Genomic DNA, 27,073 nt, shown 5'->3' on the forward strand with positions numbered 1-27,073 from the left:
TCCCTCCCCAAACCCCTCCTGCTCTTAACCACCTGAGGCTTGATAATCTGCTACTTTCTTCTGTCCTTTTCTTCTCTCCACTCTTCTGGTGGGAAGGACCCAAATGGTACCATCGGACGGCCCTGAATGCGAATCCTGGCTCCCTCTCCTGCCGATGACATTGAGCAACTTACAGAACTTTGAGCCTCTGTCCTCACGTGCGAAATGGGTTAACGATACCTGTTTCCCAGAGTTGTGAGAATTAAATGAGATGATGCAATTAAAGTGCCTCACAGAGCCTAGCACACAGTAGGTCTAAACATGGCAGTTCCTCTTTATTCCTCAGGAGCCTTCTGAACTACTAATGTACTGCTGAATACACACACAGTAGCTACTCAATAAAAACCCAGGGACGAACTCAACAAATTGCTTTGTTCGTGTTTTGCATTCTGTTGATCACACTTCGCAGGGTAGAAGGTGAGCCCTCTAGGTTTCCCGGGACCTTTGAGATTTACAAAGAAATCAGAAAGGTATAATCTCAGAACTGTGTTTTGAGTCAATAGGCTGATGCCAAGAAGGAGAATGTAATGTATGCAGTTCGATTAGAAACTCAAACAAAAGCTCTGTGGTGTCTGGAATCGTGATCCCTTTATCTTCTTTCCCTCGCTGTCCCTTAAAGAAACAGATCAAAGACATCCACCTGCCGCTGGGCAGACAGACAGCCAGTAAGCTCAGTGCAACCTGCACACGCTGAGATTTTGCCCACAGGAGAGTCAGCCCAGCTGCGAGGCTCAGCGTGAGTGTCCAGGAAGCCATGAGCTCCATTTCCGGGTGGCCTGACAATAGCCTCGGCCATATTGGCACTTTTCACAAATGTCTCCGCGTGATGGATTAGTTAATCCTCGAAAAGACCTTATGATGGGGATCAATGCAGACTTGTGCTATGATTAGCAGAGAGGGGCTTCGCCTGAGCTAAACCAGCCAAGCCAGGGGCCCTGGAGCAGCGGGAAGTGAGACAACATCCCGGCCTGTCCTTAGGGGATTCTTAGACGGGAGGATAAGGAGGTGGCTTTGTCAGCTGGGCAAGGAAGACTTGAACTTCTAAACATATAGTCTACCCGTCTGTGCAGTGGGAAAGAGGACACAGAATTTCCAGGATGCTGCATCTTTTGGAGTGATTCTTGCTAATAACAGGCTCTGTACTGAGCTCTTTACCTGTAAATGACATCATTTATGCTTCTAGCAACGGTTTCCAGAGGTACTTTTATTATTCCAGATGAGAGTAATGTAACATTTACTCAAGAATCCACTGCTAAAAAAAAAAAAAGGACACCTGAGATTCAATTTTATGTCTGCCTGAGCCCCAAACAGTGCCTTAGTCGCTATGTGAAATTATCAAAAAAAAAAAAAAAAAAAAAAAAGCCCTTCCTAGGACCCCGCCCCCAGCTGGGAGCCTGCCTGCTCCACTCCAGTCAGAAGTGGGGCTTCACCACCCTACAGCTGTATGAGGCCATGGGAGCAAGTCCTCGCCTTTCATCACCAGGAAGACCATTCCCAAGTCCAGAGTTGTCGTGAGGATTAAATGGGATCTCGTGCAGGAAAGCCCTTCGCCAGGAAGCCAAGCCATTCTCACGATGGCGTGTTATCACTGTTAGCTCTGGGAGCCTCACCGAGTGTTTATGGGACCAGGCTGGAGCTGGGGGCAGGTCAGCAGCCGTGGCAGTCGCTGTCCTGACAACGCACGTGGGAGCAAACGTGGTCCAGGGCTGCTGGGGAGAAGCTTGCGAGAATCTTGATGACAGCCACTGACTTACAAACCTCCAAGGGTACTAAAACCACAGCCACCAGCATCACCACCAGGGGCCCTGTGTGGCCCCATCTCCGCTTCCAGGGGCCTGGTCAGGTCACTCCATCGCCGGCTGTTAGAAGGCATAATAATGAAAGGAAGGAAAAGGATGTGTGTTTAGGCTTGGGAATCTCGTTGGACAGACCTGGATCAAACCCATGTATCCACTTCCTCCCCTTATGTAAAATTTCAATTTAAGCTTGTTTTATGGTTATAGTTACTTGCATGATTCTAAGCAAGGTGCTCAGAGAAGTCTAGATCCATTCCTGTCTCCTGACCCCTTCCTCCCTTATAGATTACCATTTTGTCTGTTTTGAGCACATCCTTCCATTGTGGGATTTTTCTTTTAAATACAAATATTTGAATATATTTCTCTCTCTTTCTTAGATAAGGACGATGTCACACCTGTTGTTCTGCATCTTGCTTTTTTCACTTAAAAAAATATCCCAGAGATGGCTTCATCTCAGTATACAAACACAGTCTTCATTCCTGTTCATAACTTGTGTGATATCATATCATGACATAATGAGACACAGATATTTGTTTCTCATCTTCGGTTCCTAGTGCAGAGCTCCTAAATCCCGTGGGATTCCCTGGGTGGCAGAAGCATCTTTTATTCTGTTGCAGGAACTCTTGGTGAGATTTAGGATGGGGACTCGTCACCAGAAAGACCAAACCATGTTTAGAGGCTTGAAAGTTTCCGCCCCACTCCACCCCCAACCTCAGGAAGAGATTGAGTTAATAATCGATCATGCATACATAATGAAGGCTCCATGAAAATCGAACTTTAGGATTTGGACAGCTTCTGGGCCAGTGAACACATCCACGTGCGGGGCGGGCAATGCACCCCAATGGCACAGGGACCAGAGCTCCTGCCCTAGGAGACGCTTCCAGACCTCGGTTTTACGAGCCTCTTCGTCTGGATGTTCATTTGTATCTTTTATAACATCCTTTATAATAAACCGGGAGAGGTAGGTAAAAGTGTTTCCCTGAGTTCTGTGAGCCATTATGACAAATTATGGAAGGCAGTCGTGGGAACCCCCAGAACTGTAGCCGAGTCGGACAGAGCTGTGGGGAACCTGGGGCCCCATCCGAAGTGGAGGCAGCCTTGTCTACAACTGGATTAAGTTGTAGGACTCCCAGCTGGTCCCCACAGAGGATCGGAGAATTGCCTGGTGTGAAACCCCACACGTTCGGGGGTCAGAAGTGAGTGGAGACACAGTTTTCCTCTATGTGGACGTGCGGGAGTTTATCTCCCCAGGCCCCTGTTGACGGGCAGTTTCCAGGCTTTTATAAAGAGCTTGGCGGCGAGCCTTTTGGTCTCCTTTGCCAGTTGTGCCGCTTTCTCCCTCTGTGGCCTCGCGGGAGGTCCCTCCCCTCTCCCATCTCGGTGTCTCCAGCGCCCGCCTCCCCGGGTGGGTGTTGGGGACAGATGATGAGCCAACGCACGCTTTAGCTGTTCTTCTTCTTCATTGCTGCCCACGGCTCCGAGCTTGAAGCCTCTGGCGGTGGCAGAAACCCTGACTTAGGAAGGGGCATTGCCACAGTCCCCAGGGAATCGGGTCGGGCCTGAGGGCTGGTTTCAGGCTCTCTCATACTTTCTATGGCTCTCCATTTGCCAGGGAACTAAGGATTGTCACACACGAAGACCAGCCACCGCAGGCTGGTGAAAATTCCCGGTTTCCCACAGAAGCCAGGCAGCTCGCTTTCGCAGCGCCAACTCCCAAAAGGTGGGATGAAGATTGGGGGTGCCCTGCTTCTACTCCCTCCCAAAGGTAACACACAGTATAACCCCCTCCCCTCTTCAGCTGGGCAGCTGGGGGATGCACGTGAGCCACTCACTTCCACATGTGGCCGAGGGGACCGCGCGGCTATTCTGCGGGACAAATCACACACCCACGCACGACGCACACACCACCTGTGGGCAAACGCCGTCCCTCCGAGGGCACAGAAGCCAAATTCGATGTGTCCTGTCTGCACACGACACCACGATGGGAAGAACTGGACCAGGTTCGGGGGCGGGGGGGGCGGGCAGGGAAAGGCGAGGGCAGAAACAGCCCAGCCTCCCCGGCACCACAGAAGAAACGCAGCCACGGTTTGGGGTACAGTGCAAAGAGCACCAAACCTGGGTTCTCCCCATAGCTCCACCGTACTTCCCGGAACTGAGGAGAGGTTGTAGGGTAAAGTGGTAAAAATAAAAAATAAAATAAAAAAAAAACAAAAACCATAGGAGAACGCCTTACTCACGGGGTCTTGGGTCTGACAGACCCGGGTTCCAGTTAACAGCAGGGAAGACCGGACAGCCTAATCACACGGAGCTTCGGTTTCCTCATCTGTAAATTGAGCGTCATGATAACGGTAACCTCCCTTGCATCATTGTGAGGATTAAATGAGAGGATGCATATAAGGGGTTTCGCTCAGTCTGTGACGTATAAAAGATGCTCAGTTAGTGGCGGCCGCTCTCACCGTGACGACAGGGGCGAGGATGCCGTATGGGACTGGGCTTTGAGACGTGGAAGGAGCTGGTGATGGTTATCGCTACTTTCACACAGCACCTTCAGGTTCGTGTGTGCTTAGCACGTGCCCCTTCTCAAGGACGTCTGTATGCATTTGGGAGGCACAGCGATCTCCCTGGCTGGGGTTTATTTATCCCTATTTAACTGATGGGAAGCAGTTCAGAGGGGGTGAGTGACTTGCCGAGACCATCCGGCCCTCAGATGAGGCTCCTCTGGCCTTTGTGTGCTTCTTCCTCGGCCCTAGAGCTCCCCGGGCCAGCAAACTCCAATCAAAGTCCAAAGCCAGATTTCAGAATCTCTGGCCCTTTCAAGCTCCAGATCATTTAATTGCTTGGGTACCTCTTTTTTCTCCTTCCTCATCTGTGTAGCAGGATTAATCACCCCCCAGAGATCCAGAAATAATGAGCACGACTCACACAGGCAGTGTTTGCTGTGGGCTGGCCCTGCTCGAAGCGTTCTGCGTGCATTATCTGATTTCATGCTGCCGGCAATCACATGAGATGAGTACAATGGTTATCTCGCTCTTACAGAAGAGCTGGGGCTGAGAGAGGTTAAGCAATTTGCTCAAGGTCACACAGCTAAGTGGCAGAGGCCGGATTAAAATGCACATCTGTCTGGCCCCAAAACCAAAGCTCTTACCTGAGACATCACTGTCTCCCAGAAACTGCTCTGGCGGTGAAAGTGTCTACAAAACCATGAAAAGTCAGAGGGCCGTCAAATGGGAGAACTGCTTGGCTGGTCTCCGTCCTGCTCAGCAGCTCCGGGAGCTCATGGTAGGGGAGGGTGGTCGGGTGGGTGAGCCAAGACTCTGGGGTGGCACAGTGAAGGGAAGTGGATGTCCCAGCCTAGGACCAGGCCCCCTACCCCGTCCCAAAGGGCAGCCAGGAAGTCCCCTCTGTGTAAGGACAGGCCTGCTCTGATCGTCCCAGGCCAGTTCCCACCCTCACGCACTGCACGCCTGGCCTTCTCACCTGCACGTGGCCTTCTCCGAGTCACCGAGCCCTTCTAGAGCCTTCTCTCATTTAACCCCGAGTCCGTCATTTCCTAGCTCTGTGGCCTCTCTTCTCTTTCATCATCTATAAAGTGGGATCGTCATGACAGGTGCCTCACAGGGACGTCGTGCGGATTCAAGGTGATAATGCATCGGAAGTACTCGGCACCGTCCCTGGCACGAGGCGAGCGTGCAGTGCACGATGGCTGTCCTTCCAGCCAGGGCCCCTCTCGGTCAGCGCACACCCCAGGGTGCGGACAGAGTGACTAATGCTTCTCTCTCTGCCTGCTCAAATCCCGCTGGTTATTTGGGAGCCCTGAGGCCCGTGTCCTTGCACGTCTGACTAGGAGGCTGAGTCAGGCATCTTCCTCCCAGAGCCTCCCTTCCCCAGGGCCCTGACCATGGGCCCCAGGCACCTTCGGGGCTGAAACATCACAGCAAGCCTTGCTGCCACAGGCTCAGGCTGGTGCTGTGCCCTTCTCCGTCCAGCCTGCAGGAAGAGCCAGGGGAAGGGGCCGCTTAACGGGGGAGGGGCTTCGCTGCTGGCCCTTTGTGCATGCCAAAGGCCTCCTGTCTCCAGTTTCCCCTTGGGCCTCAAGGGACAGCAGGAAGGTAGGGGGGGCTCCTGCCTCCTCCCCCAGATTCTGCTCACCTGTGGCCTCCTGAAGTGGCAGTGCTGGGTTTCCATCCGCTGAGCGCATTGATTCAGGGGATACAAGCGAGGACGTGCTCTGTCAGAGGGAGTCGGTCCTCTCCCCCAGTCAACCTCACACGGAGCCCTGAGAATTCCCAACGAGACTTGTGCGGCCAGCTCAGGAGGAGCCAGGCAGGAGGCCGGCAGAGCCTGGGAAAGGCAGAGAGGCAAATTGCAAGAATGCACTGAAGCGAGAAGGGCCTCTCTCGCCCTCCACCCAAGCCCTGGGAGGCAGGGGTGGGTGACCTATGGCCTACAGGGGAGGGGAGAGGCCCAGCTGAGGAGTCTGCCAAGCCCATCCCCACCCCGAACCCAGGCTGCACTGGCCCGGCTAGGAGCCCTGACAGACTGAGGGGGGCAGGGAACACTGCCTGAGCCGCAAGACCAGAGAGCTGGAGAGAGAGAGAAGAGGCAGATGGGGAGGCCCAGGGCGAGGAGCCCCAGACACACACTGGGGGGCGGGGCAGAGGATGCTGTCTGTGAGGACCGAAGCTCTTGCAGCCACCTCCAGGCCTGGGAGGGTGCCTTCTAGCAGAAGGAGGCAAGCCTGGACAGGGCAGACTGCAGACAGCCTGTTCCCAGGGCCACGGAGACACAAAGCCATCAGGGCTGCGTGCTGAGAGGGCAGAAGGAAGCGGGGGCAAGAGCACTTGTTATCTGCCCCTCCCAGTGAAGTGAAGGAGGTCTACCATCTGCCCCCGGGTCTGGCTGCCACCCAGGAACGGGGGAGAGGTTGTGTCACAGAGCCTCAAGTCTCCAAACCTGCCCCAGGACCCCAAATAGTCGCCACCCTCATGGGGGGCACCCCACAGAGAACAAAGCCACCTGTCCCAACAACCCCAGGGGCGGGTCTGCCCGGGCTCCAGCCAGGTCGTCGCTGTGCCAGGACTTGCAGAAAGGTCTGGATGCCGTATCCCTTCCACGCCCTTGTCTTGCCCATGGCTCCCAAGGCCAGGCCTGGGTGCCTGGTTCTGCACAGGATCCAATCGGGCTGCCAAGCATCCCCCTCCCCAAGTTTCCCTCCACTGCTCCCCTCGGAGCAGGATGAAGGGGAAAGGGATGTTAATTTGTGTCTTTGCTAATTTGAAAAGGAGCATAAACAGTGCGGCTCGGAGGCACCGCTCTGCCGAGGGTGTAGTTTAAGCCCAATTATGTGCGATTAGTGCCTTTGCTCTTTGTTCCCATGGCATATTAATTGCAGATGTGGTATTGTGGCAATTAACACAATTATGGGCCCTCTCTTTCTTCCGGCAGGCCATAATCCACATGCTTTCGGCCAAGGAGGTGGGCTGGCGCGATGGAGGGAGATGCCCGCTGCGGAGAATGCCCACTGTTACGGGTTGACTCGTGTCTCCCCCAAATTCATATGTTGAAGTCAGAACCCCTGGAATATCAGAATGCGACCTTATTTGGGCATACGTAGGGTCTTTACAGAGGTAATCGATATAAAATGAGGTCATTAGGGTGGGCTTTAACCCAACATGACTGGTGTCCTTGCAGGAAGGGGAGATTCGGCCCGGAGAAGGGAGACGACAGGACCAGACGCGAGGACAGACGCCCGGGGCGGCTTCTCCCCGCAGTGCTCCAAGGGAGCCGCCCCGCCAGCCCCTTGATTTTGGACTCGTAGCCTCCCGAACCGAGGCGATAAATTTCTGCTGCCAAGTCATTTTCTTAAGGTGGGCCCAGCAAACTCAGAGCCCCGCGCCTGTCCCAGGCAGAGTCCCCCAGGTGGGACCTGGAAGGCTGGGGGGTGGGGGCACCAGCGTGGCTGTCTGCTCAGAAGTTTCAAGAAGGGACGAGCGGCGAGAGCCATCGCCTCCCTCCCGCCAGGCGCCCCGTCCCCAGGGCCCGCCATCATCGGTGGCACCGCTGTTCCCCTGGCCCCTGGGCCCCTGTTCGCCACGGCGCTGCTGCTGCCCCTTCCCTCTGCGGCCATCTCTCATCGGTCACCTGGCTCGGCCGATCCCGGGTGCGTCACTTCCTTTCCCTTTGCCCCCTGTAACCTGGATGACAGAGGGTTACCTGTCCAATAAGATAAATAGGGTACGTGCTATTTTCCGGGTTAAACCAGTTATAACGGTCGGGTCTCCGCACAGTGTTTTACAGCTTACCAAAGACCTGTTCTCAGTCCACATTTACAGCTCCAGGCGGGGTTAATATCACCACCCATCTCACAGGTGGGGGGACGGAGGCTCGGAGAAGTTGCACACAACCCCTAAGCGTCAGGCCTCAGACTTGAGCTCTGATTTTTGCACCTTGTGCTCTTTCTCCAAAGCAGCAGTTCTCACGGGCTCTTCCGCAGAATACGTAAACAGCTTACGGGTTCTGTGGTCAGATAGATGAGGAAAAAGCGAAATAAAATGGAGGTTTTTATTGCAGGACTTCTCAGAACCTTTAATATACTGTGACTCTCCAAAAGGATGCTACACGGCACGCAGCATTTGCCAGCCTTCTCTTCTGCGGGACAGCTGCCGGCCCAGGCGGGGCTGCACGACCCCACAGTGCCGCTCCAGGGCGACAAAGCCAAGTCTACGTGGGGAAGAAGAAAACTGATCTTATCTCAATGGGCAGGTCCCCTTCCTACCCCCTGCAGCTCTTCCCCTGTCCCTGTGGCAGGCTGGCTGAACACCCACGATGAGTGTCACTGTAGGAACGCTTACCCTCTGCGGTTCAGCCAGCATCAGAGTCCAGTGGTGACAGCTTGTCCCTGGTCACACTGCGGGCACCACCACTTCCACTGCATGTGGCTCTCGTGGCCATCACGCTCTCTCTAGCCTGCCCCATCCTGGCCACAGGGAGGGAATATGACCAAATCCCCAGCAACTGTGATTGGCCCAACAGGTGCACATCATCCAAGCAGAGCCAATCAGAGACTGCCCTGGGACTGTTTGGGGCCACTGAGGAAGAACAGAAGCTGTTGGGAGCCATGTTCTGCTGCAGGAGGAGAAGGTCTATCTGAAAGGAGATGATGAGAACGAAAGGCAAAGTCAAACAGAAACAAGCAGAGATGGACCTAGAGGGAGAGAATGTTCCAGAGGCATCGAGTCCCTCAGTTCCAGTCCCTCAGACTCTGGTTTCTGCAGCCGTGGCCTTAATCATGTGAACCGCTCCCAGGGCTTCCCCAGTGACAGGAGCCAGTTGGAATTGGGTTTATGTCACCTGCAAATGAAAATGTCCTGACCAATACAAGTCCCTGAGCCCCTTCAGTAGCCCAGAATTGATTCTGGGCTCAACAGGACATGGGTTCAACAGGTCCGTGGGTGTGGGGTGCCAGGGCCCAGCCCCACCCAAACATGCCCTAAGGCTCTAGCCAGAGAAACAGATAGGACGCTCTCCTCTCCGTGGGGCCCAGATTTCCTTGTCGACACAGAGTTTAGTTCAGAAAGAAGGGCCACTGTACCTGTGGGTCATCCAGGGCTCCGCAGGAGAGCCGATTCAAGGTCAAGGTTGTTCATTCATCTGACAGACCTTTACAGAGAGCTCACAAGATGTTGGATCTGGGGACACAGCGGTGCAGATGGTTGGCGGGGGCCCTGATCCTCGAGGCTTAACTTCCAGTGGGAGGAGCAAGACATGAACGAGCAAAGAAAGAAATTCATAAATTAGGTTCAGATTAAAAAAAAAAGTGAGAAAATGGGAAAGAGCGTGTCAGAGTGGAAAACAAAATAAGGTGGTCAGTGGGGACCCTCTGAGGGGGACCATGGTCTGGACATCTGTGCCCCCCAAATTTATACGATGGAATCCTAAGGCCTGATGTGCTGGTGCTGGGGGGAGGCGCTCTGGGAGGTGACGAGGGTAGCGCCCGCATGAATGGGATGGGTGCCCTTATGAAAGAGACCCCGCAGAGCTTCCCAGCGCCCTCTACCGGGAGGACAGCGGTCTGCGACCTGGAAGAGGACTGTCACCCAAACGTGACCCGTCCGGCACCCTGATCTTGGGCTTCCAGAACTGTGAAAAATACATTTTAGCTGCGGATAAGCCATCCAGTCTGTGATGCTCTGTTATACCAGCCTGAGCGGGCGAAGACAAGGCGGGACGCATGAGCCGACGCCAGGAAATTGCGGATTCGGCCGTGTGAGAGAGCCTCGCCCGCGGAGGGATCAGCAAGCGCGTGAGCCCGGGGGCGGGTGGGCTCAGCACGGCGGAGGGACCACGGGGGGCCAGCGCTGGCCCTGAGAGCACAGGTAAGGGGTCGGGGAGCAGGGGCTGCAGTGGTAGGAGGTGAGGTCAGAGGTTAGCAGGGGTCAGGCCACCAAAGGCCTCAGGCTGCCCAGGAGAGGGAGGAGAGATCTGATCCTGAGTGCAGAGGGCAGCCATTGCCTGGCAGGGTCCCGGGTGGGGACCTTAGCAGTCCTACTTGGTCCCAGGAAAGGAAGTGGCTCCCGGACACAGCTTTTCAGAGAAGCCCGTGGGCTGGGAGCTGACAGTATTCTCTGATCAACAAGAGTCAGAGTGCCACACGGCCCGGAAGGTCTGACATCACTGATGCGATCTGGTGGTCAGGGGAGGCCAAGTGACAGACACTACAGAAACACACAAGCCCAAGACCCTCAGGGCGCAGGACGACGCCACACTTCCTTCCTCACCGCGGACCCGGGCAGACGGGCAGCCACCTCTGGACCGTCATCAGGCCTCCGCCTGAAATGACCCGTCACTTCTGCCCACATTTCATTGGCCAGAGCAAGTCAAGGCCACACTTAAGCCGACAGAGAGGGAGAGGGGGACACAATCCTTCCCTGTGCCTGGCAGGTAGAGAGATGGGACTGTTTGGGGAGCAGCACTAACGACCTCTACACCTCCTGCATTACAGATGGGAGACTGAGGCTCGGACACATGGAATAGAACCACCCCAGGCTAGCGGCAGAGCGGGCTATGGCACCCAGACCCTGATGGAGGCCCAGGGCTCTGTCTGCAATGCCCTCCCCTGGCCCCGGCCTCCTCTACCTAATAACCTTGAAGAGCTTAATCTCATAAGCTTCTCGTGCCCTCCAAGCACAAGCATGAGCTCATCCTCCCAGCGTCTGGGAGGAGGGACCAGGTACTGGGACACCACTCCGGCCCCTCTCACTGCCTCCTGCTCCTGCACATGTCTGGGGCCCGGAACAGATCGCACAGCCCAGGGGGAGGTGGCAGGAGCAGGCCCAGGCTAATACCGGCAGCCGCCCATCCGGTACCAGCAGAAGCCCCTGGGGCCGGTGGGGAACGCAGTGCTGCTGGCTCTCCCGCCGCGGCCAGGCTCTGGCCTGGACCCCCGGCCTGGCCCGGCCCTGACGAGTCGTCCCCACGTTTTCCCTTCGGAAGCGGTCTCCTGGGAGAGCTGGGAGCACTTCCCAGCGGCCCTCCCTCTCTCTGTCTGAGGGCTGGGGAGGAGCCAGGCCCATTGGCTCTGCCGCCCCCCCTGCCCTGACCCTCACATGAGCCTCCTGAGGTGGGGGGCAGAAGGACAGCCCCACAGGTAGATGCAGGAGGTCCCAGGGACCCTCCCGGCCACCTCGGCTCCAAGTTGATGAGGTCTCACTCTGCCTCGCCTCGTTCACACACACACACACACACACACACACACACACACACACACACGCTGCGCTTTTCCGAGCCAGCCTCAGCAGCCTCCACCGCAACGGGGCATGTCTGTGACCCTCTCATCGCTGCCTCCCAGTTCGCACACAGTAGGTCCTCGGTCAGTGTTTCCTGAATGACCGAATGCCTGGCAGGGGCCCAACGGTGCACCTGGGCGGGGTTAACTCTGGAAGTCCTGGCGGTCTGGAGGCCAGCCAGGTGGCTCGGGGCTCGCCTCTGAAGCAGGCCGGGTGACTGCGAGGACCTGTAACAGAAACTCTGAGGAGCCGGAGTCCAGGCTGTGCCCTCCGTGACTTCTCTGCAGGGTCAGCGGCTCTGGCTGGTCTGCGGGGGTAATTCAGCAAGAGAAGAGTCCACAGACCACCTTCCCCTGGGATGCTGGACCGCCTGGTCCCCCTACAGGGTTGGGTGGGCAGGGGCAGCCAGCCCCTACAGGCAGAGGGCTTCTGAGGGAACCCGCAGTGGCTGCACACCGGGCCTGGCCAGGAGGGGTCAGCTCAGCCGGTGAGGCCTAGGAGAGGTGCCTTGGGCACTTTGGGAGGTGGGGGCAGGATTTGTGGAAACGGCGGAGGGCAAGGTGAGGCTGGCCCACCTGAGACTTGTCCAGCCTCCCCCTTCGCCGCGGCCCCTCCCCCGCTCCCTCACGGCCGGCTCCCTCCGCCCAGCCCCGGGCCTCCCTCTCTCGCTGTTCCTGGCCCCCCCAGGCGGTTGGTGTTTTTCTTTCACACAGGACAAGTGAGGATGCTCAGCCTATGGTAAACAAAGGGCTATTTTTACCGCCTCATTGTTTCCTATCTCAGCGTCCTAGGTCCCCAGCCAAGGCACACCTTAGGCCTCCCTCCTTGCCTGCTGGAACCACAGGCTCTGTCCTGCCCGGTGCCAGCAGCTCAGCCACCTGCCGTCCCTCTGGGGCTGCTTGGAACAGACGCGGGCTGCAGGGTGAGGCAGTCGGGGAGGCTGGGAAGGGGCACAGGGTGTGCCCAGAGCTTGGCCCGGCAGGCCCACTGCCAAGGTAGGCAGCTCAGCCCCCTTGCACACCCACAGCCCACTAACTCCACGGCCTGTTTGAAGAGGCCCCCTAAAGCAGAGGCAGCAGCCAGCCTGAGGGGAGATCGAAGGTTGGGGCCAGCCCCAGGGTTAGTGTGGCTGGTGCAGGGAGACAAAAAAGAGACCAGATTTTGAGACCAGATTTTGTTGTTTTGAAATTCTCTCCAGCCAGTATGTCCCGTGGCCTGGGCCCAGGCAGGCGAGCCACTCCTGAGGCTCACACTTCTAATTCAGACAATGTCCCCGGAGGCAGGTGCCATTATTATTCCGTGCTCCAGACTGGGCTCGCAACTGACAAGAGTCTGGATTCGAACCCAGGGCTGTGTCTGAGCTGAGTGCAGGAGGGCCTTCCCCCCATCACAGCCAACACTCTGAGAAGACTTAGGGGCTTCGTCCCAGCTCTGCTGGACTCTGGGCAAGATGAGAGGGAAGTGGCAGGAGGACCCTCAGGCTCTGGGGGGCTGGAATCTATGAGGGGGGCAGGAGGGGCGAGGGGTGCTGGGCGCTCAGGGCTCAGAGCACAGCAGCTCCCCCGGCCCCCTCTACCGTTTGCTATGAAGCAGACCCGCTGCAGTGGGAAGGAGCCTCTGACTGATGGTTTTTTTTAAACCACTTGATCATGATCAAGGACTTAATTTTATCCCGTTCCCTGGCTAGCTCTGAGCACTAGCAGATCCCTGGGACACAGGACACCCACCCCCGGGCCCTGCTGGGCTTCACCCTGCCTGTCCAGCCATGACAAGGTCCATCTGGGGGCCTCTCCACCTCAGTTCCGCAGGTTCCAGAAGGCTGAGGGACTCCTGCCCTTCCCCCACGAAAAGCTGCTTAGCAGAGGCAGAGGTCTGGGTGGGGGCGGGGAGCAGGAGGTGGCTCCGTCAAGGGATCCTCTCAGCCCTTTCATCCTCATCCAGAAAGCGTTTAACAAGCACCTGATTGGACCTGGGGCTCTATCCCCTCCGGGAGCTGCGGACAGGGCCTTGCTCTGCATGGCTTTGGAGCAGAGAGGATGGGGGTAGGGGACATCATCATGGCGACTCAAGGATGACCACATGTGCTGACTCCCCCCTGTGGGTAGGTCACTCGGTAAGCTCGTCTTATGTGTTATCTCACTAATTCTCAGCGACGGCCTTATGGAATAGATGCTCTTGTTTTTCCCTTTTTTCCAGTAGTTAGATAGTTCGCCCCTGAGTCACACAGCTGCCAAGCGGCGGGTCCAGACTTCGATCGCACCGGCTGGCCTCTGGAGTTCTTGCTCTGAGCCGGAACGTCTCCCCTGCCCCCAACTACATAAAGACATAAAGATTATACAGTGGGCGTGAAAGGTGTGGACAGAGGGTGAGGAGAGCATAATGCTTGACTAGGCTTTCACTGGGTTCAAAGCAGTTCTGTGTAGTTTGTCAAAGGTACAAGTTTTTAAATTATTGGTACCATTTTATGTATGAGAAGACTAAGGCCGAGACTTGCCCAAGGGCTCAGAGGTCACAGTAGTGAGGCGGGGCTGAGACCTGGCTGTGGTCCCCAAATTCAGAGCTCTTTTGCTGACCCCACTTGGGGACAAGTGTGCTTCCAGGCCGGACTGCCGGATGCTGACTGTGAACAGGAAGAGTCAGTACAAAGTGGAAGAGCAACTTATTCTAGAAAAAAACAGCTTAGCCTGGAGGAGAAATGCTAGGTCCCCACAGGGAAGCATGAGCAGGTGACAGGTGCGGGGCAGGGGTCAGAACGGCCAGCTCCAGCGGGCCCCATGAGTCAGTGGGAGACCAGCTTCGGGCCCTGTCTGGGAGGGTGGGAGTTTCATTCCATTGTCGAGGGCTGGCCCGAGGACCCGGCACGGGGTTAACCCACCTGACGAAGGTTCATTCACAACCTACCACGACCAGATGTGATGGGGCTTTGAGAACACGGGCAAATTCCAGACTGGTTCTGGGGTCACAGAGCTGGCCGTGGAGCGGGGACTGGGCAACCTCGTGATGCGTGATTTATTCCCCACCCGCACCCCCCACCCTCCTGTCAAAGCTGGAAGTGGCTTCAAACAGAGTCTGGGGTCGGACTTCTGGGTCCAAGTCCCGGCCGTACTGTACTGACCTTCAGCGAACTGCATAACCCCTACGTCCTCATCTGTGAAATCACATACTTACCTCACACCTGACTAAAGACGGGCAGATAAACGGCTACACACCTGCACGCAGGTAGCACCCAGTATGCATGTGCTGCGTTAAGACTGAGACATGGAGACACCTGCATAAAAGAAGTTTGTGAAAACCCACCCCCTTCCACGGCCAAGGCCAAGGGCCAGGAGGCAGAATCTCTCAGAGGCTCAGGGTCTGAAGTCCCCTGCAGAGGCCGTGCCGGTGGGGCGGGGCTCCCACAGGTGTGCAAACAAGGCGGGCACCTGTCGCACACTCTGCTCCTTCCCTGGGGAGGAGGCCCAGGTGGAGCGGGGGTGCAGCTTTCATCAGCTCCTCTCCTGACCTCCCGCCCTGCCCCGCAGGCCTGGCAAGGCATCCACAGGAACCGTCCATGAGGGGTGGCGGGTGGCTCCAGTGTCGAGGAAAAAAGGGAAGGCGAGGCACTGCTGGTACGCAGAGAGCATTTCACTACCTTTGTCTCTTGAGGACTTTCTGTAAATTATGACTAGCAGCTTGGTCCACCAAGGTCCCCGCCCCCCCTCAATCTCCTCAACACCCAGCCATTGCCCCAGAAGAGAAGTGTTTTCTAAACACAGTCTCAGGTTAGTCTGGGCCTCCTTTATTCTCCAGGAAAGGGAGAGGAGCAGGTGGCCCAGGGCAAGGGAGTGGGAGAGGGGACCTGCCCAGGAAGGCAGGGCAGGTGGGTGGTGGCAGGGTCCCCAGGGCCCGCAGGGCGCCTGCTCCGAAGCTGGCTCCCGTCTGCACCACCAAACTAGGTGCCACGGAGGGATCGGTTTTCAGTGCTACAAAGAGTCCTTCCTGTTCCCAGGCTGGAGCAGCCTGGATCCTCACAGCTGCTCTTCACCTGCAGGGTCAGGGGGTGAAGCCCTCCCTTCATTCTCCCCAATGCCCCTTCCCCCCAGGGCTGGGAAGCACCAACAAATGGCAGGGTGCCTGCCTTGCTCCTCAGCTGGGCCAGGCCTCCCTAGGGCCCAGCCTGCACCCTGCTCCCTGCCCCTGCCCCCACTGTCTCTGGTCTCGGCAGTCCATGTCCTGCCTGTGGGGGTCATTCCTGGCTGCAGGCACCAGCTCTCAGGAAGGTGGACCCAGAAGGTTGCCTGCTGTGTGGGCCGAGGGACTCTGACAGACTCAGCCTGTCCCCAGTGTTTTCCCGTTGCCTGCTGAAGTGGCCCCGCTCGTCTTTCGTGTGTGTGGCCTAGTTCTCATTAGAGACCTGGGAGCTAGATTGCTCTGGAAAGACTCCTCCCTCCGGGCTCCAGTTCCCTCTCTGCTGGGGCCTGGGCAGGTGGAACCAAGGCCAGCCCGCCCCCCCCCCCCCCCCCCCCCCCCGCTTAGGGCCCAGCGTAGAAGAGCTGATTAACTCTAAGGCTAACTAATACCGTGCCACACAGAAGACCGGGTGGGGGCAGGGGAATCCTACAGCTAACGTGAGCCCTCGACATTGTTTTCCATTTCTGGTTAACAGAGCTGCCTTGCTTTATCTTTCAATAACTGTAAACTCCTTCCTGGAAAAGGAAGTTAGAAAGACAGACCAACTCAATATTAGAATGAACGGAAGTAACTTGAAGATGGAACGCGCTATCTTGTGAGACAGTGAGTTCCCCAGTCCTCAAGAGGATTCGAGCAAAGGTGGGACGAGAGCTTGTCGGAGATGTTCCAGAGGGGCTCACACGTCTGGCCACTGCATGGACTACTGGGCGACCTCTCATATTTCTCTCACACTAAGACCGAATGATGTCCACTGTGCCTGCCGCAGCACTTAGCACCCAATGAAACTCTTTGTAAAGGAAATATAAGTGGTGAGTCCCTGTAAATAAGGAAAAAAAAAACAAACAAAAACAAAAAACCTAAATGGGATGATGAAAGGTGAAAACAAAAAATTCCAGAAAATGCTTCCAAAGCAAAAATTCCTAAAGCATGTATGAGCTCAGCTTCCAAACCTGAACTACAGCCACACAGCAGTAAGCCTTCCATTTCCGGGATGATGGGAGAGGTGGGTGCTCTGTACGAGCTTTTGTTGCAAGCATTCTGAGAACCACCTCCATCACATAGGATGTTGGGGTGTCTAGGATGAAAGGGTTCCTGCACCCCTGGAGGGTGCTCAGTGTCTGCTCAAGAGCATGGGGGGTTGATGTCTCCCTATGATGACATCTGGAATCTCCAGGTCAGAAAGGGGGCTGGGCCTGCCTACAGACCTGTCAGCTGGGCCGGGTGGGTCTGGAGATTCTTTCACACCCTGACTGAGCACCACTCCAGATCACGGACAATTAAAGGAGCAAACTCGTCTTCTCATCCCTCCGTGGCACCTCCCTGGGGAGGGAGGGGCCCGGCAGCACAGCCCAGGAGACGAGGAAATCAGTGAATGCACCTAACTTTGAGAGAGGAAACAGCTCACGCACCAAGCTATTAAAAATCTTTATTGTTAAGTTTTTTTCTCCAACAGATATATTTTTAGTTGAAATAAGAAGCCACAGCAACACTTTCACTTTTCTTCTTCAGAAGATGAGACAGATCAGGGCCATCACTGTTACAAGAAGGTGGCCCATGACCTTGACAAGGACAGGCTGGGGTAGAGAACATACTGTGGGCTCAGACGCGGACCCTTTATGGGAGCTACAGGTACACAGAGAGGGAGCAGCCAGCAAGGCTGGCATCTACCCCTGATAACAGATGTCACAACCTGGGGGAGGGGGAATAACTCACCTTTCCCCAGGGGCTCGGCTGGAGCTGCAGCCACTGAGCTGTGAGTGTGCATGGGTGTGTGTGTGTGTGTGTGTGTGCTCGCACACTGGCCCCTGGAGGAAGATGCTCTCGGCCCCTGCTGGGGTCCCCACAGTCCTCGGGTCAATGGCCTTTGCAGTTAACGGTCAGCACCCTGAGCCAGGGCCCGTGTGTGGAGGAGGGCACTGTGTCTAGGCCTTGACACAGAAGTTCTCCTTCTTGGGCAAGACTCGGCAGTGTGAGCCGCCCACGGACCGCGGGGCTCTCCAGGGCTCAGGCCTAGGACACCCTGGCATTCAGCTCCTGTGGTCCACAACGGCCCCAAGCCCAGAGAAGGGGAAATCCGGCTCTGAGAGCCTTCTTCTGGCTCTGGGTTCCCAGGGCCAGAAGGGGGCCTCAGCAGCCTACTGTGGGGGCGGGTGGAGGCTTCCCCAACCTGAGGCCTGCTTCTTTCTCTATCTCCCCACCCAGATTCCACTCCTGTGGGAGACGTAGGGAGAAGGGCAGGCTGCCTCCAAGGTAAGTGGGGAGGGCAGGTGAGAGGATGTGGGGTGCTTACAGCCTTTCAAAGACCCCTACTCTGCACTGTGTTTCTGTGGCCCCAGCGCGGGCCAGCCTGGTGGGCCTTGCTCAGTGAAACACGTCATAAACAATTACGCCGTCCCTTCCAGGCTGACAGAGAGAGACCCGTCGGCAGGCAGTGCATTGAGGGGGACAGGCCTCATATGCGAGAACCCTAAGTGCCGGCCAGGACCTACTGCCCAGCAGACCCCTCAGGAGCCCAGCTGGGGGAGTTCAGCGGGGTGGGTGTTCAGCTTTGTGAGCCACGCTGGGGCCTTTGAGCTGGTTCCCGACTCCCCAGCAGAGATCTGGGCTACACTGTGGGGTCTCACAGCCCAAAAGAAGCTCCTGCCCTTGACAGGAGGGGCCCCCAGGTGAGGCCTCAGGAAGCTGGATCCCGAGGAATGGTGAAAGCGCAGAGCCGCCCAGTGCGGCGTGCCTCTGCTCAGCACCCGCAGGCGGGGGTGGGTGGGTGGGTGGGGGGCTGACGGAGGTTGAGCAAGTCCATTCTTGCCAAGGGAAGCTGGCTGGCTGCCCATTCCTGGAGGTGACGCACATAAATCTTGGCTGGCAGTCACCTTTTAGCTCTAGGCTGCTCCTTCAGGACAACACAAACCTCCCTGGGAGCCCCGTTTTCCAGCTGCAGATCCTGCTTGGGGTACTCGAGGTCCCCTAGCTGGTGAAGCCAGGTGTGGTCATTAAAGCAAACGCACTTTCCAGGTGGACCCCAGGCTGCAGAGGGTCTGTGTGCAGCGGAGTTCGGGGGAGGCCATGGCAACGGGAGTCATGGGTGAGCCAATGGGAAACCAAACACACATCTCGAAAGCCAATCAAATGCAAACACAAACAAAGCATGTGAAAGCAGCAGCGAGCTCTTTGTGTAATAAATATTGCAAAGCGCACTTGGATTCTTTCCTTTTTTTTTCAAGTCAAATATAACAACCAATGTCCCAAACCCTGTTTTCAGCATTCAGATGAGAGAAGCTGGTGCTATCAGCAGAACACCTGCAGCCAATCAAAGAAGAAAAAAAAACACAACCATTTCCCATTAGCTAGCCAATCAAAATCCTTTTCCAGTTTGAGCAGCCAATCGGGACTCTTCACATTTCTAAAGTGACCTAAATACAGCACCAGAGCTCGGAGAGCTTCCCGAGAAGCTATAAACCGAGGCGCAAATTTTTAAAAAAATAAGAGTCAGAAATAAAAATAAAAGGTTTCTGTTGGTCAAGATTTAAAAATAAAAAGGTTTCTTCCTGCAGCCAAACATGAGTCCATCCCTTTAAGCTAATCATAACTGCATCTCTGGTGTCTCCCTTGATGCCAGCCCCGCTGAGTAGCCCTGAGGTGGGATGGGGTGGGCTGTGGGGTGGGGGGTGGGGGGTAGGGGGTGGAGAAGGTGACCTGCTGCCACTCAGCCAGCCAAGGTCCACACAGATCTCTGGGCCCTTGCCAGCTGCCAGGGTGTTCCAGGGGCTTCGCAGCTACTGCCTCCGGTCCTCGGTCTCCGACCTGGAAAACGCCATCACCACGTCCTCTGCACCTGCAGCAGGGGAAAAGAAATTGCTGGATGGGCCTCTGGCATCGGGCTGCAACCTGGGACCAGGCGAGGAGGCTGTGACCCCTGGGTGCAGTGTAAGTCCAGCTTGGCAAGGTGCTTTCTGAGTATAAAGCGCTTTCAAGAAAGCCCACCTCCCCGGGAGCCCTCCCTGCAGCCTGGCCAGGAAGTGTGCCAGCACCTCGTGGCAGGGCGCAGGCGAGAGGTCCAGAGGCTTGCTCAAGGCTACACAGCTGCGAGCTGAGCGTGAGGAGGACCCAGAGCTGCTGATCCTGGGGCAGGGTCCCTCCCGTGCACATCCCTTGCTCCAAGCTCACCGAAGCCAGGGGCCCTTGGAAACCTCCCCTCTTTCTTAAGATTCTTGTTTCCATCCCTTTGGAGGCCCGTGCTCATTCTGATTTCTAATAGCCATTCCTCTTCGCCCAAACCCAACACCTGCTCCAAGGAGCACAGCCAGGCCCATTTCCAGCCTGCAGCCAGCCTGGCTCCTACGAAGACAGATAATGGGCATAATCTTTATTATTATTATTTTTAATCGTGGATTTGAGATTCTGGTCCGGGCACTCATGAAATCACTTCCTTTGTCTCATTTTCCATAAGACGGGCTCTGACACGCAGCCAGAAAAGGCAGGAGGGAGGAGGGAAAGGGCCTGAAACACTGCCCCCCCCAAAGCTGCCGGAGGAGGCAGGGGCTGGCTGGCCGCAGACCCTGCAGGCAGGTGAGCTGATGTGGGTTCCAGGAGCCTCCTGGGCCCTAGCCCTCCCTGAGTCCTCTCGCTTTCTCCCCTTTTTCTAGGGGGGATGGTTCTCGGTTATGCCCAGAACAGTGACACTGTGCTGCCTGTGGCCTTTCTGACATCCTTCTCTTCTGTACTAACTGGGGGACTTCTCCAGGGACGGCGAGATCCGGAGAGGGGACACTGAAAGGCCACGGAAGGGTGGGCCACTGTGCGGCGAAACGGGGTCAGGGGAGGGCAGGACTGCACCCTCGCCCCGCCCCCCAAGTCCTGGTGCTGGCCTTCTCCGCCCCGCCAAAAGGCAGTCCCCGCCTCACACTGGCAGCCTTCTCCTGACCAAGGAGGGGCAGGGGGGCTCCCCGTGGGCGCCACAGGGATGCGGCAGCACAGGGACGCCTTCCATTCGGCACCGGCCGCGAACTGGTGCGACCCTGCCTGCCGCACACCCTGCCCAGCCTTAATGGAGTTCCGCCGCCACCAGCCAACTCCATTCCTGAAAGGGGCGCACGCTTCCGGAAAGGAGCTCAGGTTGTCTGTCTCCTTGGGATGGGGCTCCTCTGCGTGGGAAGCCCTACATCTCCTTCTCTGGAACATTCTATTCTCGCCTCAGTCCCAAGACCACGCGATACCACTGCAGGCAGAATTTTCCTAGCAACCGCAGAGTCCAGGATTACGTCATACCCTGGGTGGCAGCTGAGCGGTTCCCTAACAGATGCCGCTTCCCCGCTTCCCCGAGTGCCGCCTCCCCAGCTCAGCCTCCCCAGCTCACTAGTCAGTGGGGGGCTGGCGGAGACCGCAAAACGGGAACTGTCTGCGCACAGAGCCTCAGCTGCAAGGTGCAGAGGCGGCCTCCTCGCTTCTCCACGCCTGCCTCCTGCCTCGGGGGCTTTCGCACAGGGACCTCGGGCCTCTGTGCTGAGATGCGGGCACAGAAATAGCACTGGCTGCCCCAGGAGGGAACTGAGAGTTGACAGAGGTACTAGCCACTGAGTCCTTGGAATGACCAGGGCTCCCCACAGCGCAGCTTCCCAGTGTGTGTCCCCAGGCTACACTGAGCTGGGAAATAAAGTGACCTCCTTAAGGTTATACAGGGATTCTGATGACTATTTAGCAAGACACCTGCAGTAGAGGATTTGCCTGTCCCACCCGTGCCACACTGACAGCTGGTCACCCCGCCCCCCGGCTGGCTGGGGAAGGCTGGGAATCCATGGTCTCATTTAGGAGCCACCCACCCTGCTGCCGGAGCCAGGCGCGGACAGGGCCGGCAGAGCTGCTGCCTGTCCCGGGCCTGGTTCTGCTCCTCAGGGACCGTGCTGTTTTCCAGGCTTCACCACAGGGATCCTCTTTCCTTTGGGGCCTAAGAAGGTGCAGGCTCTTCCAGAATATCCTCTGAATTATCCTTACCACCAGCTGGCCTGGCTCTCATCAGCCGACAAGGACCTGACTATGGACCTGCAGGCCTCTGGACAAAGACTCACCTTTTCCCAAGCCCTTTCTCAACGAAATTTCGGCCAGTTACCTAACGGAGAGTGAGCTGCTCAGTTATCATGATTCTAGCTTTAGAGCCAGAAGGGGCCTCAGAGGTTGATTACCACACCCCTCCTTCTCTGCTAAAGGCCAGCATGTGGCATCTCCCTTGGGTATTCTCACTGTCCTGGAATCGCAGGGCTCAGAATAGGAAGACACTGCAAAGAAACCAGCAGGCCCAGGCCCCTGCCTTTGAGTGGTGAGACAGGTCACATCCCATTCTACAGATGAGGCCGTGTCCACCTCTTCGGTCTGGATTCAGCCTCGGGGCCTCTGTTCATCCCTTCCCACCACATGTAGGTGAGTGCAGGAGGGGAGAAACTGATCAGTCTCTCTGGCCCCTTACTCTCTAACACAGTAAAAATAGCTGAAACCAGATGAAAACGTCACAAGGAAGAAGAACTACAGACCAGTATCCCTTATCGATATAGATATTCATAATACCTATGATACGCAGAAATACTCAACAAAATACTAGTAAACTGAATACGGCAACATATAAAAACAATGGCACACGCTGACCAACTGAGATTGATCCCAGGAATGCAAGGTTGGTTTAATATCTGAAAATCAATTAATGTGATATATCAGATCGATAGAAAAAAGGAAACCAGATAATCATCTGACTAGACATAGAAAGAAAACACATCTGACAAAATTCAACAGCCCTTCACGATGAGACATCTAACATACTAGGAGTAGAAGGGGACTTCCTCAATCCGACAAGGGGCACTTCCTAAAAACCCGCTGCTGTTATCATACTTAATGATGACAGATTGAAAGCACTCCTCCTTCAAGGTTAGGGACGAGAAAACGATGCCCACTCTATTTCTATTTAATATTGTGTTAAAGACTCTATCTAGGGCATTTAGGCAAAAAAAAAAAAAAAAAAAAAAGAAAGAAAGAAAGAAAGAAAGAAAAGGCATCCAAATTGGAAAGGAAGAAATAAAACTGTATTTGTAGGTGACATGGAACTTGTACATGAAAAATCCTAAGGAATCTACAAAGAAACTACCAGAACTAATAAACAAGTTAAACTTACAGGGGACAAGACCAATATACAAAAATCATTTGTATTTCTGTATGCTAGCAGTGAATAATCTGAAAATAAAGAAAACAATTTCATTTGCAATAGCATCAAAAACAAAATACTTAGGGGTAAATTTAACAGATGAAGTACTCTAAAAAGTACAAAATATCATTGTTCAAAATATCACTGAAAGAAATTTAACGTGACCCTTATCAAAAATCTCAGCGGCTGCTTTTTGCAGAAATTGACAAACTGCTCCTAAAATTCACATGAAAATGCGAAGGGTCCGGAATTGCCAAAATAATATTGAGAAAGAAGAACAAAGTTGGACTCATACTTTTGAATCTCAAAACTTACTACAAAGCCATAGTAGACAAGTCTGGGTGGAATTGGCGTAGGGTAGACATGTAGATCAACGGAACAGAACTGAGAGTTCAGAAATAAATCCTTGCATTTATGATCAATGGAGTTTTGACAACGGTGCCAAGGCAAGTGAATGGGAAAAAACTGAATGCAATGGTGCTGGACAACTGGATATTCACATGTAAAGGATGAAGCTGGACCTTTACCTCGTATCATATACAAAAATTAACTCAAAATGGAGCAATGATCTAAATATAGGAGCTAAAGTTATAAAACCTTTAGAAAAAAAGTAAGAGTAAATCTTCATGACCTTGGCTTAGGAAATGGTTTCTTATCTATGACACTCAAAGCATAAGTAACAAAAGAAAAAATAGATAATTTGGACTTGATCAAAATTAAAAACTTTTATGCTTCAAAGCATACTATCAAAAAAGTAAAAAGGCAACTCACAGAATGAGATAAAAATATTGGCAATGCATATATCTCATAAAGGGATTGGTATCTGGAATGTGTAAATAACATAACTCAATAATAATAGACAACCCAGTTTTGAAAATGGGCCAAGAACTTGAATAGACATTTCTTCAAAGAAAAGACACTAACCGTCAACAAGCACATGAAAAGATGCTCCATATCATTAGTCATCATGGAAATGTAAATCAAAACCACAATGAGATACCACTTCACACCCACAGGATGGCTGGAACCGAAGCATTAGCAAGGATGTGGAGACATCGAGCCCTCCTATATTGCTGATAGGATATAAATGGTGCAGTTGCCAAGTCCACTCTGCCCGCGCAGCCTTCCCCATCTCAGCAGAAGGCTCCTCCATTTTCTAGTTGCTCAGGTCAAAAACCCTGGGGCCTTCCCGATTCCGCCCCCTGCCCCCCACCCCCCATACACGCCATGTACAACACACAAGTGAAGCCCTGTGACTCTACTTTTAAAACGTATCCTGATTACATTAGCATTTCCTCTATCACCGCCCTGGTCCAGATCACCACTACCCCTCGCTAGCCTCCTCTACCCTCTTTTCCTAGATCTCCCCACTTTGGCCTGATGGTCCATTTTCCACATAGCAATCAAAAGGAATTTCTTAAAAACACAGGTCAGATGCTGCCACTCCTAAAGGCTTCTTCCTACAAGATTTCTCATCACACTCAGAGTAAACTCCAGACTGCACACGGTGACCTGTGGGACCCAGCATGATCTGGCCTCTGGCTGCCTCTTCACCTCCCCTCACTCTGCTCCAGCCACACGGCCTCCTGGCTGTCCTCCAGGCATGAGTACCTTGCACCTCGAGACCTTAAAGCCCTTCCCCAAATCCATCTCATAGCTCTTGAACTTCGCGCCAGTCTGTGCAAAGCCACCTCCTCAGGGCTTCCCTGACCGCGGCTTCCAAAACGGTGCCTCGTGCCGATCAGGGGGCGGTCGTGTGCTTTGCTACCCTCGACGCACTCCAGTCACATATCGACGTGACCTTTGTTTCCCCACTGGAAATGAAGGCGCTTTGCTGTCCACTCGCACACTCACGGCCCTGGGAGAGCTCACGTGCTACAGGATGAACTGATATTTTGCAGATGAAGAACCCGAAGCTCAGAGAGACCAAGCGACCCAGCGATTCAGAGGCAGGAGGCGGACCGGACATACACTTCCAAGTCCATGCTCTCACCGCCACTACATACTCTGCCATTTGCTGCCAGGAGAAGGACATGAGTGGCCTCCCCGGTCGCCAGAGCACTGTGGCTTCTCAGACCTCTGGGTGGGACTGGACCAATCCATCCGTCCCTATCGAAATAGAACCAAGACCCCGGCTTTAAAGAAGTAATGCCAAAGCAGCCCTGGCGTGCCTTGGTGAAAATTCAGCATGGAACCCGGAATGCCGACCTGAGAGTAGCCCTGGCCCCAGACTCCGGTCCCACCCCCGCCCCCTGCCCTGGCCTGGCCGCTCTGCCAGACACCTCCCTAGTCCCACGGCTCACCTGCTAGGGAGAGCAGGGCCGAGGCGCCAGTGAGGGCGCAGCTCCCCGAACCCGGGCGGGGCACCCAGCGGGCCGCCCCATCCCACGCCCCGTGCCAGCTTTGCCTCTGTAACGGAGTCCAGTCAAGTGACTGGGGAGAGAAAAATGACAAATATGCAAGAGCTCGTAAAAGGGAAGCTGGCCCCTAGCCGGGGGCGGGAGACAGACAATGGGGTCACTGGTCTGTGTGCAAGCTCAGGACGAATTCACAACAGCCACGTCCTAAGCGGGAACAGGCCCCATGCTCCTGCCCCGCCCTCGGCCCACGGCCCGGCTGACCGCTGGGCATTGCACGCTGCTGTCAGGCAGTCCCGCTCACGCCGGGCGCCGGGGACAGGGGGCAGTGTGGTTTGGAGAAAGCCCCTGGGGAGCCCGGGCACAACCCTCAGTGTCTGGAGAATTACTCTTGGTGTTTGAGGCTCTAAGTTAAAGGTCTTTTCATCAACACACTAAGCCTCAATCTGTTTCCTGAAAAGCCAGAACATCATCCTATCGGCCATGTGTTTATGGCCAGGTCAGTGACCGTGGGTGGGAAAGAAGAGAAAGAGGGACATGGAGCTGGCCGCAGTGCTGAGGCCAATGGGTGGGGCACCTCTTAGACCTGGTGGGGAGGTCCTAGTGGAGTCCCTCCCCCTTTCCAGAAACTTCGGGCTCAGTCCTGGAAAAGTACAGAGCCTGGAGCTCACAGGGAGCTGGACTCAAGGGCCAGGGCAGACAAGGACAGCCCCCAACACCGCCCTCCCTCTCCAGGCGAGGAAGGAAGGGACGGCCTCCTTGCTGCCCGTGACATGAGGACAGTGCAGTTCCTGCTGCTTCTCAAAGCTCCGCGCTGCAGGGGGACACTCTGACTCAAGAGCTCTTCTAGCTCCAAGTGCTGCAAAGTCCAGCCCGGGGCTCATGCTCACAGGTGGCCGGGGAGAGAACAGCCTGAGGGCAAGCCGTGGCCAAGAAACCGACACAGGTACCATGCTCCTGTCGGGTCCCAAAGACTGGCCCAGGCCCCAGCCCTGGGGGAAAGCAGGGCTGAGGTGCCGGTGAGGGTGCAGCTCCCTGAACCCAGGCAGGGCACCCAGCGGGCCGCCCCATCCCACGCCCAGCACCAGCTTTGCCTCTGTAACAGAGTCCAGCCCAGAGTCCAGGACACAGCCACGTACGGATGTCTCTGGACAAAAGCGAGGACTTCCGGAAGCAGTACCAGCCTGGGCATGGGTACCAACGTCTCCGGATTTGAAGCCACGGGCTCCTTCAAGCTCAGCCCCCCAACAAACACACATCTGGGACAACAGCCTCTTTGAAACCCTCGCACCCCTTGCCCGCCTTTGCAGGACTACTCTAGGGTCAGACATTCTGGGGACAGGGATCTTGTGACCTCCCGACCTAAGAGGCCTAGTACCCTTATGAGGGTAAACCACAGAGGTCTGAGAAACTCAGAAATACAACCCTGAAATCCCAGCCTCCAAATTCCCACAGCCGCTGGAGGCAGGAGACAGCAAAGGGAATTCACTTCGAAGCCATCGGGGGAGCCCAGCCTGCCAGGCCCCAGCCATGCTCCATGCTCCATGCTCGCAGCCAGGGGCTGGAGGGGAAACACGACCCCACCTGACGCCCGCCCTGTTCTCCGACCGCATAGCTTCTAGCTGTGGTAACTCCTCGCCCTCTGAGCTCATTATCTGGCTATGAGAACCGAGTCTCCCTGGCTACTGAGTGCTACAGTGGCTCAGCTACCAGCTCTGGGGAGACCGGCCTGGCAGCACGGCT

The 27,073-nt window shown here is 55.4% G+C and overlaps 1 protein-coding gene and 1 long non-coding RNA gene across 8 annotated transcripts in view; both read right to left on the reverse strand.

Annotated features, from left to right (window-relative positions):
* Positions 1-1,223: 1,223 nt before the first annotated feature.
* Positions 1,224-6,421, reverse strand: LOC118609340. 5 transcript variants are annotated; one of them, XR_004953302.1, is made up of 6 exons: positions 5,985-6,348; positions 5,313-5,506; positions 4,981-5,149; positions 4,758-4,882; positions 4,073-4,158; positions 1,224-1,898 (listed from the first exon to the last, which is right to left on the reverse strand). It is a non-coding gene; the product is annotated as an uncharacterized LOC118609340 (long non-coding RNA). The 5 variants fall into 5 exon arrangements; XR_004953303.1 differs by having other exon boundaries at positions 4,073-4,882; positions 5,313-5,417; positions 5,985-6,421; XR_004953297.1 differs by having other exon boundaries at positions 4,073-4,882; positions 5,985-6,419.
* A 10,781-nt stretch (positions 6,422-17,202) lies between these two features.
* The window catches only part of CTNNBIP1 (catenin beta interacting protein 1), a 43,993-nt gene continuing 34,122 nt past the window's right edge, over positions 17,203-27,073 (reverse strand). For all 3 annotated transcript variants that reach the window (XM_016163604.2, XM_016163603.2, XM_016163606.2), the window contains one exon: positions 17,203-19,622. In XM_016163604.2, the coding sequence (XP_016019090.1) occupies positions 19,564-19,622 (59 nt within the window). In that variant the 3' untranslated portion in view covers positions 17,203-19,563. The remainder of the gene's footprint in view (positions 19,623-27,073) is intronic.

The sequence above is a fragment of the Rousettus aegyptiacus genome, unplaced genomic scaffold (genome assembly GCF_014176215.1).
Source record: "Rousettus aegyptiacus isolate mRouAeg1 unplaced genomic scaffold, mRouAeg1.p scaffold_m13_p_1, whole genome shotgun sequence".
In the NCBI taxonomy this organism is placed as follows: Eukaryota; Metazoa; Chordata; class Mammalia; order Chiroptera; family Pteropodidae; genus Rousettus; species Rousettus aegyptiacus.